The 13,382-nt window shown below is 38.0% G+C and overlaps 1 protein-coding gene across 9 annotated transcripts in view; it reads right to left on the bottom strand.

The window, feature by feature from the left end:
* Nucleotides 1–947: 947 nt before the first annotated feature.
* gli2a (GLI family zinc finger 2a) overlaps nt 948–13,382 on the bottom strand; it is a 91,771-nt gene continuing 79,336 nt past the window's right edge. For 7 of the 9 annotated variants that reach the window (XM_048193519.1, XM_048193517.1, XM_048193515.1 and 4 more), the window contains 6 exons: nt 10,417–10,545; nt 7,557–7,706; nt 6,235–6,399; nt 5,823–6,113; nt 4,330–4,666; nt 948–4,213 (listed from right to left, as the gene is read on the bottom strand). In XM_048193519.1, the coding sequence (XP_048049476.1) occupies nt 2,082–4,213; nt 4,330–4,666; nt 5,823–6,113; nt 6,235–6,399; nt 7,557–7,706; nt 10,417–10,545 (3,204 nt within the window). In that variant the 3' untranslated portion in view covers nt 948–2,081. The remainder of the gene's footprint in view (nt 4,214–4,329; nt 4,667–5,822; nt 6,114–6,234; nt 6,400–7,556; nt 7,707–10,416; nt 10,546–13,382) is intronic. The other 2 variants (XM_048193521.1, XM_048193522.1) reach the window with 1 other exon arrangement.

Raw genomic sequence — 13,382 nt, 5'->3', positions numbered from 1 at the left:
ACATTAAGAACAGTAAGAAATGCTTTTTGAGCAACAAATCATCACATTAAAATGAGCATGTGACACTGAAGACGAGTAATGGCTGATGAAAATTCATCATATCCATTATATCTTAAAATAAGGAACAGCTATTTTAAATTGTAATAATATTTTACAATACAACTTTTTACTGTATTTTGTAATCAAACAAATGCAGCGTGATGAGTGAGAATTCTAAAAACATGAAAAAAAAAAAAAAAAACCTAACCAACCCCAAACTTTGGAAACGTACCGATACCATGTCATGGTACTGCTGGACAAACTTTTCTGGAATAGTCAGTGGGTGCCTTGCCTTATCAGTTGCTAGTTTATGCGATCCTCCTGTTCTTAGTGCTTCTGAGATTCACCCTGGGGCTATTTTTCTTCCATCATTTCTCTGAGAGAATAAAGAATTACAAGGCAAGAGAAATAATTTGGATGTGGATCAAATAAATCCTCAACAAAATTTTTCTGTAAGGCTGGAATGAAATCATTTGCTCCCTATGCGCATCAGTCGGTCCCTCGATTCGCTCCTATTCAACTACAATCAATAATTCAAACTATAGGAAGTGCTCAGTATGCATCTTGTTTTTGTTCATTTTTAAACCAGGGTTTATGTTATTTGAAGAATAGCATTAAAAGTTCTTATGCATACAAATTTAGAAATAACTGCTTTCACACAATTAAGGCAGTTAATTGAGTGCAATGCCCTCTTATAATACACATGGCCTGTTTTTTTTTTTTTTTTTAATCTACAAACAACAAAAAAGATATTATTTAATACTTTTTGCTACTGCATTTTAATGAACATGCTCACTTTGCACTTTTTCCACTCTTATTTCTTAAATTCAAAAGGGTGCACTAGAGAGCCTCTGTAACAATACCTGCTCCACAAGGAACAGATGAAGAAGAGACAAAACAAACCCAGCAAACAGAAAAATGAAGATGCTGTATTGAAAATGTACAAAAGCTATACATATGTAGAGTTCTGCAAATGGCATCACAAAATACCAACCGATTGCGATAGTTCAGACTTTCAGAATTGCTCTGTCCTTGGTGGAAATTTCTTGTAATGGTCCTAAATCAAAGGCAGAAGTCATTTTAGTATGTGCCTGTGGTTTATCACAAGCTCGAGACGGTGATGAACCTGTTACTTGGGATGCGATCTCCGCTGAGAGCACACCGAGTTCTTGCATATTCCTTTAAAAACATCTCAAATGGATGCACAGGTTGACAGGCCTCCACTGACTGAAGTGCAGAGACGAAATGCTGTCCTCATCACACAGCCAGATGAGAAGCAACTACAGAGATCTGAAACTCCTGGAGCATGCTTCGAGGGAATCTGTCAATACAGATGAAATTGACCAGCTCCGAGGAATTGTGCAGAAATGTATTTCCAACAGTTTCTCATAATTCCCCTTAGGAGTGACAAGGGGGTACATCAGAGCATTGTGCACATTATGAAGAAGCTTGTGCAGTTAATATGCAGTGCACATAATTTAAAGCATGAAGGATATGGTATAACTATTAACAAAAAACAGCAAAATACAATAAAAATATCCATAACTCTATTAGTGTAGCTACATACCAGGTTACATAGCATTATATGAGTTTAAAAACATACTTATTACTTCTTTTATGCGAGGCACTTAGTGAATTTCAGTGCACTGTTGAGAAAGGGAGAATCAGACTTACACAAGCCTAATAACCATTACCCTGATGTACACTAATATGCATTAACAAACAAACTTACACAAAACATATGGCTTGTGAAACATCATCTTGAGGTTTTTGCCAGCCTAGTTGCATACAACAGTTGTGTTAGCAAATGTCTGATAATCTAATTGACAGTGTCCACCTGAATGCTGCAAGTTTAACTTTTGTAAGATGCTGTATTTCAGTGCCTTTGCTCATGAAATAATGCATAAACAAGTTTTCTCCCCTTTAGAGCACAAATTAGTGTTCTTAAAACAGTTCATTTTTATTCTTTGTCATTGTTCAATGTCTTTACATTTAAAGAACGTAAAAAGCCACCCCTGATTTTTGAATGAATTCTTTAATTCTCAAGCCATCATGTTTAAGAATTTGCTTTCCTCTGCAAGGGCCGTTAACATTGAGCTCATGTCACCAATGGCCATGTTGCCAATACCTGCCGGTATCGAAGCTAAAGTAACAGAGTTACGCGGGGTGGTGAGCCGCGAGGAATTCTGCGAAAGGCTCTGCAGAAGACCCGGACTTAATGTGCCGGACATTAGGCTCGAATGGTCTCCATCATCCAAAATGGCATCGAAGTCTATTTGAGTGTGCTCAAGGGTTTGAGTGGAGTCCACTGTGCTGGTGACCTGATTAACCCCAGGAGAAGCCATTGTAGACACTGAAGCAACAGGGGCTTGGTTTGTACACGGGGACATGGGAGAACCATAATCCACGCTGGGGTCCAACATATGGATCTCTCCTGAATAGTACACAGTGCCATTCCCATTGCCGTGTTGACCAAAGTCACCTGGTCTCTTTGGGCTAGCTTCTGAGGAGTTGATGTTGGACAGGGAGCAACCATTCTGCTGAACCATACCTGACCCTGAGTGTTGCCTATTCAAAGGTTTGGGCTCAGATGGAGGTCTGGGCTGTATTAGTCCTCTGCCTGCATTTTGACCGGCAGTAAGGGGAACATAATTTTGCTGGTTGGCGTTATTCATATTATTCATATGTGCAAAGTTTGATCTGTAATTCTGCATCTGTTGGTTTTGCACCGCTCTCCCATTGGGCGGACCCATGCTGTTATATGTTAGGTGTTGACTGGAGTTGAAATTGAGGTCCTGCCGATATACCGTTTGAGGGTTTACTTGCTCGCTGAGATTCTGACATGGATTGGCAATAGACTGCCGATACTGCTGGACAGGGTTCATCCTCTGGATAGTCCTCTGTGGATAACCCTGTTGCATGCTAGCCAGATTCTGGCTCATTGGTACAATCTGTTGATTAGAGCCAAAGCCTTGGTAAGGGCCAAAATTCTGCTTCTGCTGAACCACTGCCAAGTTCCCTCGGAGCTGTTGCTGCTTTGGAAGCCTTGCAGTTGTATCTACAGAACCAGAACTGACCTCGTTCCATTGCACAGGCATGTTGTTCTTGTTCACGTCTTGAGTATCGGCCATTTGCTCTGGATGTGAGCAAATAGGCTCTACATGGCTTCCATTGTTGCTTGCCATGCCAATTCGTCGTTGCCCGTAGAATTGTTGTTGTTGGGAGGTCATATTACCATGGAACTCTAGTGCATGACCGCCATTGACAGAAATCCCTGGGTCCTGATGTGAGCTACCATTCTGGGACCTGAGGTACTGTACCATGTCATCCGGAAGCACTATATCATCCTCTTGCTGATCACCTCCATCACTGGCCATATTCTCCATTAAAACATTCTCTGAAATACTAGGTGGCCTTTGGCTGAAGGGATGACGGTGCAAGCTGCCATCAGAACAAGTGTTGCTCTGCAAGTTGAAAGCACGTCGATCTAACGCAGGCAGACGCGATACGTTCATGTTGCTGATGCTGTTGAAACGTTGAACCCTTGGCAAGGAGAGCGGGTCGAAAGTTGTACGACGAACAGGATCACTTGCTCGTCGCAGGAGATTAGCCTGAACTTCATGAGGCATCATGCCAGGTGCACTGTAGCCGGTGTCGCTGCAGCGCCTTGAGTTGACTACACCTTGGGAATGGTGTAAATGTGTTGAACTTTCTTGCGAGTCATTGTACAGGGCCATTCTAGTTCTAAGACTCATGCGATCCATGTTGGGTAGAGGTGTCGGTGGCGCACCCCCTGTGGCTGCAGCGTATTTCGCCTTGAGACGGTAGTGTTGTGCCGGCGTGAGATTTAGTAAACTTGGTAGTCCACCTGCACCGCCGCATTGGCTAGCTTCACTGGAGCGCCGTGACATATCTGTGGAGATGGGGTCATAGGAATCTGCTGAGCTGACATTGTTGTTACGGACTCCAAATTGCGAAGCCTCGCTAGAGCGACGACTGGAGTAGCAGGGTGAAATACCAGAGGACCGACGACTTGGCGTGTATGCTGAGCTCATTGTGCTGGTGGAGCTGTCTCTGCGCTCATGCAGCTGATTTAGTATTGTCATCTCATACGAAGACAAATCTCCTGAACGTTGCGTTGGAGGTCCAAGGATCTGAGTGTCCAGCAATGAGTCTAAAAAAAACAGAGTAATGAGAGTAATGCTACTTTCTAACAATGCATGTGAATGCAAACAAAGAACTCAATTTCCAAAGTAATAAATTATTCTTTTTTTTGGCTGCAGTACTCACCAATAGAGGGTATTGGAGGCAGCTTGGTATTTCGGACTTGAGGTGAAGCATTTGCCCAGGAGCAGGAGTCTCTCACAGTTTTTAGTTTTTCCTTCTTGATGTGCTCAAGATGTAGTAGTCCTCCCCTGTTTTTACGCAGCTGAAGACCTACTCCTGCAGAAGTACCTGGAGAACCGGTAGAATCTACTACAGGCGTGTCATCTAAAGCACTCAGGTCCCCCAAACTGCCTCCACTGTGCATGGTCATCTCTACTCCACTGTCATTGTTGGTGGCACTGCCAAGTGGCGATGGCTCACTGCTACATGATGACTGACCACCAGGGCTGGACTGATACATCTACAGAGGAACAATAATGAGCAAAGGTCAGTTCCACTGACATTTTATCACAGAATCAGTAACGTTTGTGGAATTAAGGAAAAAATGGTCATGTGAAATTGAAACATTCAGATGTTTGGTGCCTCATTTATTATCTGGTTTATGAAAACTAATACAGTTATGTATTTGTATTAGTATTAAGATTAGTTCTTCACTAATGTTAGATACAAAGTTGTGTGGGGCAAGTGTTCCTCCTTGTGAAAATGTACAGCTGATTTGCATAGGGAACACATATTTTTCTTTTTTTTAATTGTTCTACTGGTAATCTGCAATAAACCAAATGTATTTTAGTATAGTTATACACAAAATGAGTTTTTAACACCAAAAGCAGGATATGATAGAGGCAAACGTGTCGTAACACTAGTTCAAAACAATTAAATCAGGTGCCTGGGTCCATAATCTTTAATTTGAATCTAACATCAAACTAATTCCATTACAACATTTATTTAGTTTTGGTTACAAGTACAACTAAACCAAACATTACTGAAGTTGGGTTTTACTGAAGTATTGATTTTGCCATGCATTAAAAAGACATTGCTGCAGTGCTCACCTTAGTACAGTCTGTCCATTATTTTCAAAGAGAAGCAAGTTAGTTAAGAAGAAAGGACAGGGTTAGTATATTAGTTGAGGAAATGGTTAGTACATTAGTTTGAATTCCACATTAAGAGCATTTCACACAGTACATGATAAACAACAAGCTCTGCACATGCTGCATCTCTGCATGAGATGATTACTGTAAATACAGCATATCTTACATGAAAAAAGCTAATATGTAAAATAAGTCAACAAAAATAAGTAGTTATGGCATTTATTCCTCCATAAAACAGATTAGACACCATCTTAGATCTTAAATAGCAGCAGCATAGAGCAGCAAAAATGGGCATTGTTTTCTCTCCTGTGTTTTTCTTTGACCAGAAAAAAGCTAAATTAATTCATTGATTTGATAAATGATAAATTGATTTGATATCAAAGTAATGAATCTTGTACTGCCTCTTTCCTATTGGAAAAGAATCTGGGAACTTGTGGTTACCGTGCACCGTGTAAAACTACTTTTGGTTAAAAACTTTGACAGAACCTCTCATCAGTGATGTAATCATTTATTAAGTATGAAACAGACCATTCTTACCACTGTGTTTTCCGTCTTGATAGACTTGACATGTTGGCAATCCTCTACTCCTCGGGTGGTGCTGTTGGCCTCCCCTAACCCGTCTGTTCTTCCCCTTACATGCTTTGTGTGGGCCTCATTTTCTCCATTCCCTTTAGGGGGGTGAGGTTTAGGTGGTGCATCACCACGCTGCTTCTTAGTGACATGTGCTTCTGGACCATGAACGGTCTTTACATGTTTCCTGAGAGAACTGGGGTCTGTATAGCGTTTTGTGCAACCTGGGATCTTGCACACATATGGTTTCTGCAAAGGAGTGACAGACAGCTTTCAGAGAGCAATGAAATCTGACTTAAATCAAATCTCTGGGTCTCTATGAGATGGGAAACAAAATGCACGTTATAAAACAGATGTTGAATGCTCGAACCTCATTTGAGTGTGTGCGGTTCTGGTGCTTGGCTCGGTCTGAAGCATTGGAAAACGCCTTGTTGCAACCCTCATGCTCGCATACGTAGGGTTTCTCCCCTGTGTGGGACCTCAGGTGAGTTTTGAGGTTTTCCAGTCGAGAGTAAGCTTTCGAGCAACCTTCAAACTAGAAAGAGAGAGTGAGATAAAGAGAAAACAATCTATTACATAAGCCCTCATCAGTCATAACAAAAATCAAATGGCTTTATGATTGAATCTCATAAAACCTGTTAAGAAAACGTCTGGGTTATATTTCACCCCTAAATTTAAAGTAAAATAAGAAATTATATTTTTCCTAAAAGACAATGGAGTCTATTGGACAATAAAGCATATTTTCTATACAATTCTCATTACCGTAAAAATATTGTTAAAACTGGACCTGGATAGGTTTTCATGAGATTCTCCCTTAAACTTTTTTTATAGTGATAGTTTTGATAATTTTGCTTGTTCAGACCATGTTTTCAACAGTTATTATGATCATATATTTATATATACATACAGTGAAGGTGTGTGGAAACTTCAGTAAAATTTAATAAAGGCCCAAGGCACCTTCCTCTCCTCAGACTTTAATTATGTCTCCATCCTGTCAATCAACACACCCAGAAGTTCACTTTTTAATAGGATCTCAAGCCACTAAAACTGGCTGGAAATCAGCGTGCCTTCATGATGTTTTAGAAAAATAAATGTAGCCAAGATGAAAATGTGTCCTGTTTAAAATCAGATGTTCTGCTGAAATAAGAAACAAGCCTATTTCTGTAAAGCAGTAGCTTGCTCTACTTGTGGGTTCAGAAATAGATGTGTGTATTTTTGCAATTAAAGGTAAAGGAGGTATAGGTTTTTAAATAGGGAGGGGTGAGGTAGTAAGTGTGGTTGCACTTTATTTTGTTAGTCAACTTTAGACATTCTTTTAACTATAAGTAACTTTGCAACTACAAGTCAACTAACTCATTAATTTCCAACTACGTCAACATGCTAACTCTCGTTAGAGTATTAATAGACTGTTGGGTTAGGTTTAGGGTTAGGATTAGTAGAATAAGTTGACATGTACTTGCAAAGTTACTTATAGTCAGTAGAATGTCTGTTGGGGGACCATCAAAATAAAGCATTAACAGATACAGTATTAAGCAGGCAGTCTACTAATACTCTAATAACTGGTAGTTGATATGTAGTTGCAAAGTTACTTGAAGTTACTAGAATGTCTAAAGTGGACTCGAAGAAAAAGTGTTAGAGTAAGTGCATTTAAGAATGAAATGAAGGCCCGATGAGCAGTGGTGCATCACTTACTGTGCATTTATGGGGCTTCTCCCCAGTGTGTCGACGCATGTGAACCACAAGCATGTACTGGGCCTTAAAAGGCTTCTGTTCTCGTGAGCACTCCTCCCATCGGCACACAAACTCCTTCTTCTCTCCATGGATGTGGTCATTATTGATATGCTGCAGGTGGAGAAAACATGAATGTCAACAATGGCCTTAATTCCTTAACTCTGCAATGAATGGCCAATAATATACATTTCTGTCATGACAAATCTCTGTGTTTGGCATGGTAATGGATATTACAATGTTGATTTTTTTTTTTTTTTTTTGGCAGAATAGATCTGCTATGCTGCTGCTGCTGTTGCTGCAAGTACGGGACTTGCTACTGCCAATACATACACGATATGCTGCTGTGAGCAAGTAAGACATGCTGCTGCTGTACAAAATATCATACATGAATTACCCATAGCAGATCTATACATGTGGAGCTGGGGAAGGTGGAGGGTTTCTTCATTCTTCTTTGTTCAAAAGTTTTGGTAAGATTTTTGAAGTATTTAGTATCTTGTGTTCACCAATGCTGCATATATTTGATAGTAAAAACAGTAATATTGCGAACTACTACTACAGTTTAAAATAATACTAATATAATTTAAAATGTAATTTATTCCTGTGATGGCAAAGTGAACTTTCAGCATCATTACTCCAGTCTTCAGCGTCACATGATCCTTCAGAAATCATTCTAATATGCTGATATGGTGCTCAAGAAATATTTCTTATAACCATCAATGCTAAAAAACAGTTGTGCTGCTTAATATTTTGTGTGAAAACCATGATGTATTTTTTCTTTGATAAAAGAACATTCAAAAGAACATAATTTATTTAAAATAGAAATCTTTTGTAACATTAATGTCTTTGCGGAATAAAATTTTTTTTTTTTCAAATAATCATACTGACCACAAACTTTTGAAAGGTGTGTATATATACACAAATAATATAAATAAATACAATAAATAACTGTATTCTGTGTAGCTTGAACAGTACTTTCTTTGTATTCTTCTAACAGCACCTACCCTAACCCTGAATGAAGTTCTGCATGAAATAAAATCAAACCATGCCATTATTTTGTTTCTTGAGGTATGTAATTTAGATTGCAAGCAGAGAGCACAGACTGTAGCCTTAGGACTAAAAGGGGTGTGTAGGAAGGAAGTCCACGCTCTCAGTTTTGCTCTGGTCTCTAAACATTCCTTTGTTTCCACTTCTGATTCCTCTTTCTTGTCTTCTCTGCCTGTAATTATACCTTACACTTGGTTTTCAAAACCATTTCAATGTATTTCTTAGAAATCTGAATAATGACGGACATCAATCTTGTAATCCCCAACAACAATTTACTTGCAACCACCTAAGATCATATGTTTGTTTGCGCCTTCATTTCAGTCTAGTGTCGATTTTAGAAAATAAAACACACACTAGACTTAGCTTAGACTGGTTTGGGCTTGTTCTGGAATTGGAGAATGGCAGGAACCCAGTTCCACTGATCCAGAACCCCAGAGGATTCCCAAGCTCCAGGTCAAGGTCTCATGAGGAGCCAGACTGGCTCGGCGTGTTCCTGTCAGAGCAGCGAGTCTGACTCTGGGCCCAAGTGTATCTGTCACATCGTGGCTTTCAGATTGTTAATAACGCCCAGCAGAGGGGCTGAGGTGTCAGAGGTGGAAAGGGCCACTCCAGAGCTGCTGGCATGATGACGGATTTACTATATGGCCTCAGGGAAGTTAAAAGGTCAGAGGGTGCACAGAGACAGGAGCCATACATACGAGAGTATGTGTGTGTAAGTGAATGCGCTCCGCACCTTTGCGGGTATCAACATGCTCATTAACCTTACACGTGTCAGTGACAGGAAAGGATCAGTTACAGCTCTGGCTAAAGCTGTCGATGAGAAACTTGTCCAACATGTGCAGTGTTTTTAATTATTTACAGTTGTTTCTACTTTAAAAAGTCAGATAAGATTGTTGGCAATTTGTGTTTGTTTTGGTTTAATCATAATGAGCATTTTAAGAAAATAGCTCTGTTCCAAAACTAGCTAGACAGCATTTCAAGGCATCATACGCACACCCATAACACGAAGGCTCTTTTTTAAATTAAGATTACTAAATAATATAGATATTAGTGATAGTAAAGACATTTACAATGTTACAAAATGAAATGCTATGAAATGCAAAGAATCCTTTAAAAAAAATCTATTAAAATAAATATATAATATATCATGTACTATGTGTATCTTCGACAGATCTTCTAGACTCAAGGTTCCAAAGGTCTCGAGAAACCTGGAAATTTTAGGTTGATAATATGCATTACTGTTCAAAAGTTTGGGGTCAGTAAGCTTTTTTTTTTTTTTTTCTTGGAAGAAATTAATACTTTTATTCTGCAAGGATGCATTAAACTGATTACAGTAATCCTGAAAAAAATATAACATGGTTTCCACAAAAATATTGTCGATAATATATATAATAATAACAATAAAGTTTTTTGAGCAGCAATCAAATCAGTATATTTTCCTGAAGGATCATGTGACACTGAAGACTGAAGTTATGAGGCTGAAAAGTAAGCTTTGCCATCAAAGGAATAAATTACAATCAATTACATGAGACACTTCTCTCAAAAACATTACAAATCTTACCAACCCCAAACTATTGATAGTATTTGTAGAGACACTATGAAGTTCCATAACAGTTAGGATGCTGCCTACAGTGTGTAGGCATGAGACAGCAAAGGCAGCTCTCTAGGTTTTGAAAAAGAGCCCTTGTGCTGTGGAAATGAATAGCACTTACAGATAGAAGACATTTCAAAATCAAAGGAGAACCAAATAGGAGTTTAATAGAACAGTGTGACTAACATGAACTAGCTGGTCCTGGGTGTCGTACTCTTTGGAGCATCCTTCCCAGTGGCAGTTGGTCTCATACACGGCCTCAGGCTCTTGCTTGCATTCATCTTTATCAAGTTCCTCCCGTAACTCCATGTGATCCTGTTAAGGAAACAACACTGGTGAAATACCAATACTGTATAAGTATACCAATACTGGTATACTTTATTTTTTAGTTAAGTCTCTCATTCATGTTAGTCAAGAGAAAATGTGAGACTGAATGAGTTATATATAGTTGGTATACTGTAAGAGCATAGAGCTATAAAACTGATATGGATAGTATAGCTTCTATGGTTTGGTTTTAGAAGAATTTGATGAGAAATGTTTGAATTCATATTGCGATCTTTGACTTCTGATTCCAGACTTTGTTATCATGGGAAATCCGAGCAAAGTTTGAGATATACTTGTCTGGTACTCTAGAAGAGACATGTGATTAGGCTGTTTTTCTCAGGAGAAAAATCTGACAAGCAGGGTACCTAAGGAACCATTTGGTCTCACTGTGGTCTAGGGGGAAAAAAAATGAGATATTAAAGAGACCTCATTAGTGTTTTATATTTCTTATGGGAACTGATCCTGGTCTGAAGTTATTGAAAATCAGATGGGAACTATTGTTGGTGGTCAGGTCAAGTTCCATCGTACAGTAATATTGCAACCCTCATTTCTCTTAAGAATGTTAAGAAAGCTTTTGAGCTTTAATGAAGTTTAAAATTAAATGGTTCAAAACCTCTCTAATGTGGCGAGAGAACGGAATGCTTCATGGCCACATCTAATGTCACCTCCCACATGCTAATTTGTGTGATATCCAGTCAAAAGTCAAGGGTATGTTTACCAGCGAGCGCTATGTTGTTAAGAGCACTAAAGCAACAACTGATAATGGTTCCTTTGAAACTATTCAGAGTTTGGTTTCTTGCATTCCAAGTGTTGAAACCTCAAATATGAGGGTTTTTGAAAGAGGTCCATGCTGACTACAGCCGGTTTATTTTCGTCCCACTATTGTGTGCTCATCAAAACTGGAAATGTGTCACAGAACTGGAAATGAACCGAGAATTCATTAAAAGAGTGAGATACGAGAGAGTCTTAAATGATTAGTTCACTTCAGAAATAAAATTTCCAGATTATTTATTCACTCCAATGTCATCTAATATGTTTATGTTAAACATTCCAGGATTTTTCTTCATATAGTGGACTTCACTGGGGTACAACGGGTTGAAGGTCCAAATTGCAGTTTCAGTGCAGCTTCAAAGGGCTCTACATGATCCCAGCCGAGGAATAAGGGTCTTGTCTAGTGAAACAATCGGTCATTTTCTAAAAAAAAAATAAATAAAAATGTATATATTTTTTAACCACAAATGCTCGTCTTGCACTGCTCTGCGATACGCCACGCACTGCGTAATCACGTTGGAAAGGTCACGTGACGTAGGTGAAAGTACCAATCCAGTGTCTACAAAGCGAACGTGCAAAGACTAAGTCAAACTCCCTTTACAAAAAAAAAAAAGGTAAAACAACAATGTCAGATGATTTTGAAGATGGAGGAGTTTTTCTGCCTACGTTACACGCAACCTTTCCAACGTGATTACGTCATGCATGCGGATCGTAGAGCAGTGTAAGATGAGCATTTGTCGTTAAAAAGTATATCAATTTTTATTTTTTTTTAGAAAATGACCGATCGTTTCACTAGATAAGACCCTTATTCCTCAGCTGGGATCATGTAGAGCCATTTGAAGCTGCACTGAAACTGCAATTTGGGCCTTCAACCCGTTGTACTCCAGTGAAGTCCACTATGGAGAAAAATCCTGGAATGTTTTCCTCAAAAACCTTAATTTCTTTTTGACTGAAGAAAGAAAGACATAAACATCTTGGATGAATTTGGGGTGAGTAAATTATCAGGAAATTTTAATTCTGAAGTGAACTAATCCTTTAAAAAAGTAAACAAGAGATGAACAGACTGATACATATAAAGCGGTCTGGGCCATTTTTGTGAAGTGGATCAATGATTCATTGAAAAGATTAGAAAAAAAAAAAATCGGTAACACTTTAGAATAACTCACGCTATGAAGCATTAGTTAAGCATTAGTAAATAGTTAATTCATCATTTATAAAACATTAATAGACATTAGTAAGCCATTTATAAATACAGCTATAAATGCTTTGTTCTTGATTTATAAGCATATCTATAATGAGTTTAATAATTGTATTTTCATACTTTATTAATGATCAATTTATCATTTCTAAATTAGCCTATGTATTACATTATTCACAAACCAGTAATTTAGGAGTTGTCAGTGGTTCATAAGATCATTTAGGAAGTGTAAGTAAATGATTAATAAAATATTTAAATGTACATTTATGCATCTTATTATTTAGACATATAGTATTAGTTACTCAGTGTGTTAATAAATGCTTTAGTGTCAAAAACTGCTTCCTAGTGTCAAAACTACCTCGGTACTAACTTTAAAACATTAGAGAACAGCAGTGCAGAAGATCACTGAACCTTTAAATCTCATTTATAAAAGCTTTACAAGGCATAAATAGTCCTCACTTTAGATGAGCTCACAAAAATAGTTAACTGACTACTTCTAAATGTTTTATAACTACCTGAATTAATCATGAATTGCAGTAGGAATATGTGTTAATAAAACATTTACTAACACACTAAGTAACTATTACTATGTGTCTAAATAATAAGATGTATAAATGAATGTTTAAATAGTTTATTAATCATTTACTTACACTTACTAAATGAACTACTGACAACTCCTAAATAACTGGTTTGTAAATAATGTAATACTTAATTTAGAAATGATAAATTGATTATTAATAAAGTATGAAAATACAATTATTAAACACATTATAGATATGCTTATAAATCAAGAATAAAGCAATTATAGCTGTATTTATAAACTACTTACTAATGTCTATTAATGCTTTATAAGTGATGA

Source organism: Megalobrama amblycephala, linkage group LG6 (assembly GCF_018812025.1).
Source record: "Megalobrama amblycephala isolate DHTTF-2021 linkage group LG6, ASM1881202v1, whole genome shotgun sequence".
Classification (NCBI taxonomy): Eukaryota; Metazoa; Chordata; class Actinopteri; order Cypriniformes; family Xenocyprididae; genus Megalobrama; species Megalobrama amblycephala.
Note: the sequence above shows the minus strand (reverse complement) of the source record. Positions and strands in the feature narration are given on the sequence as shown.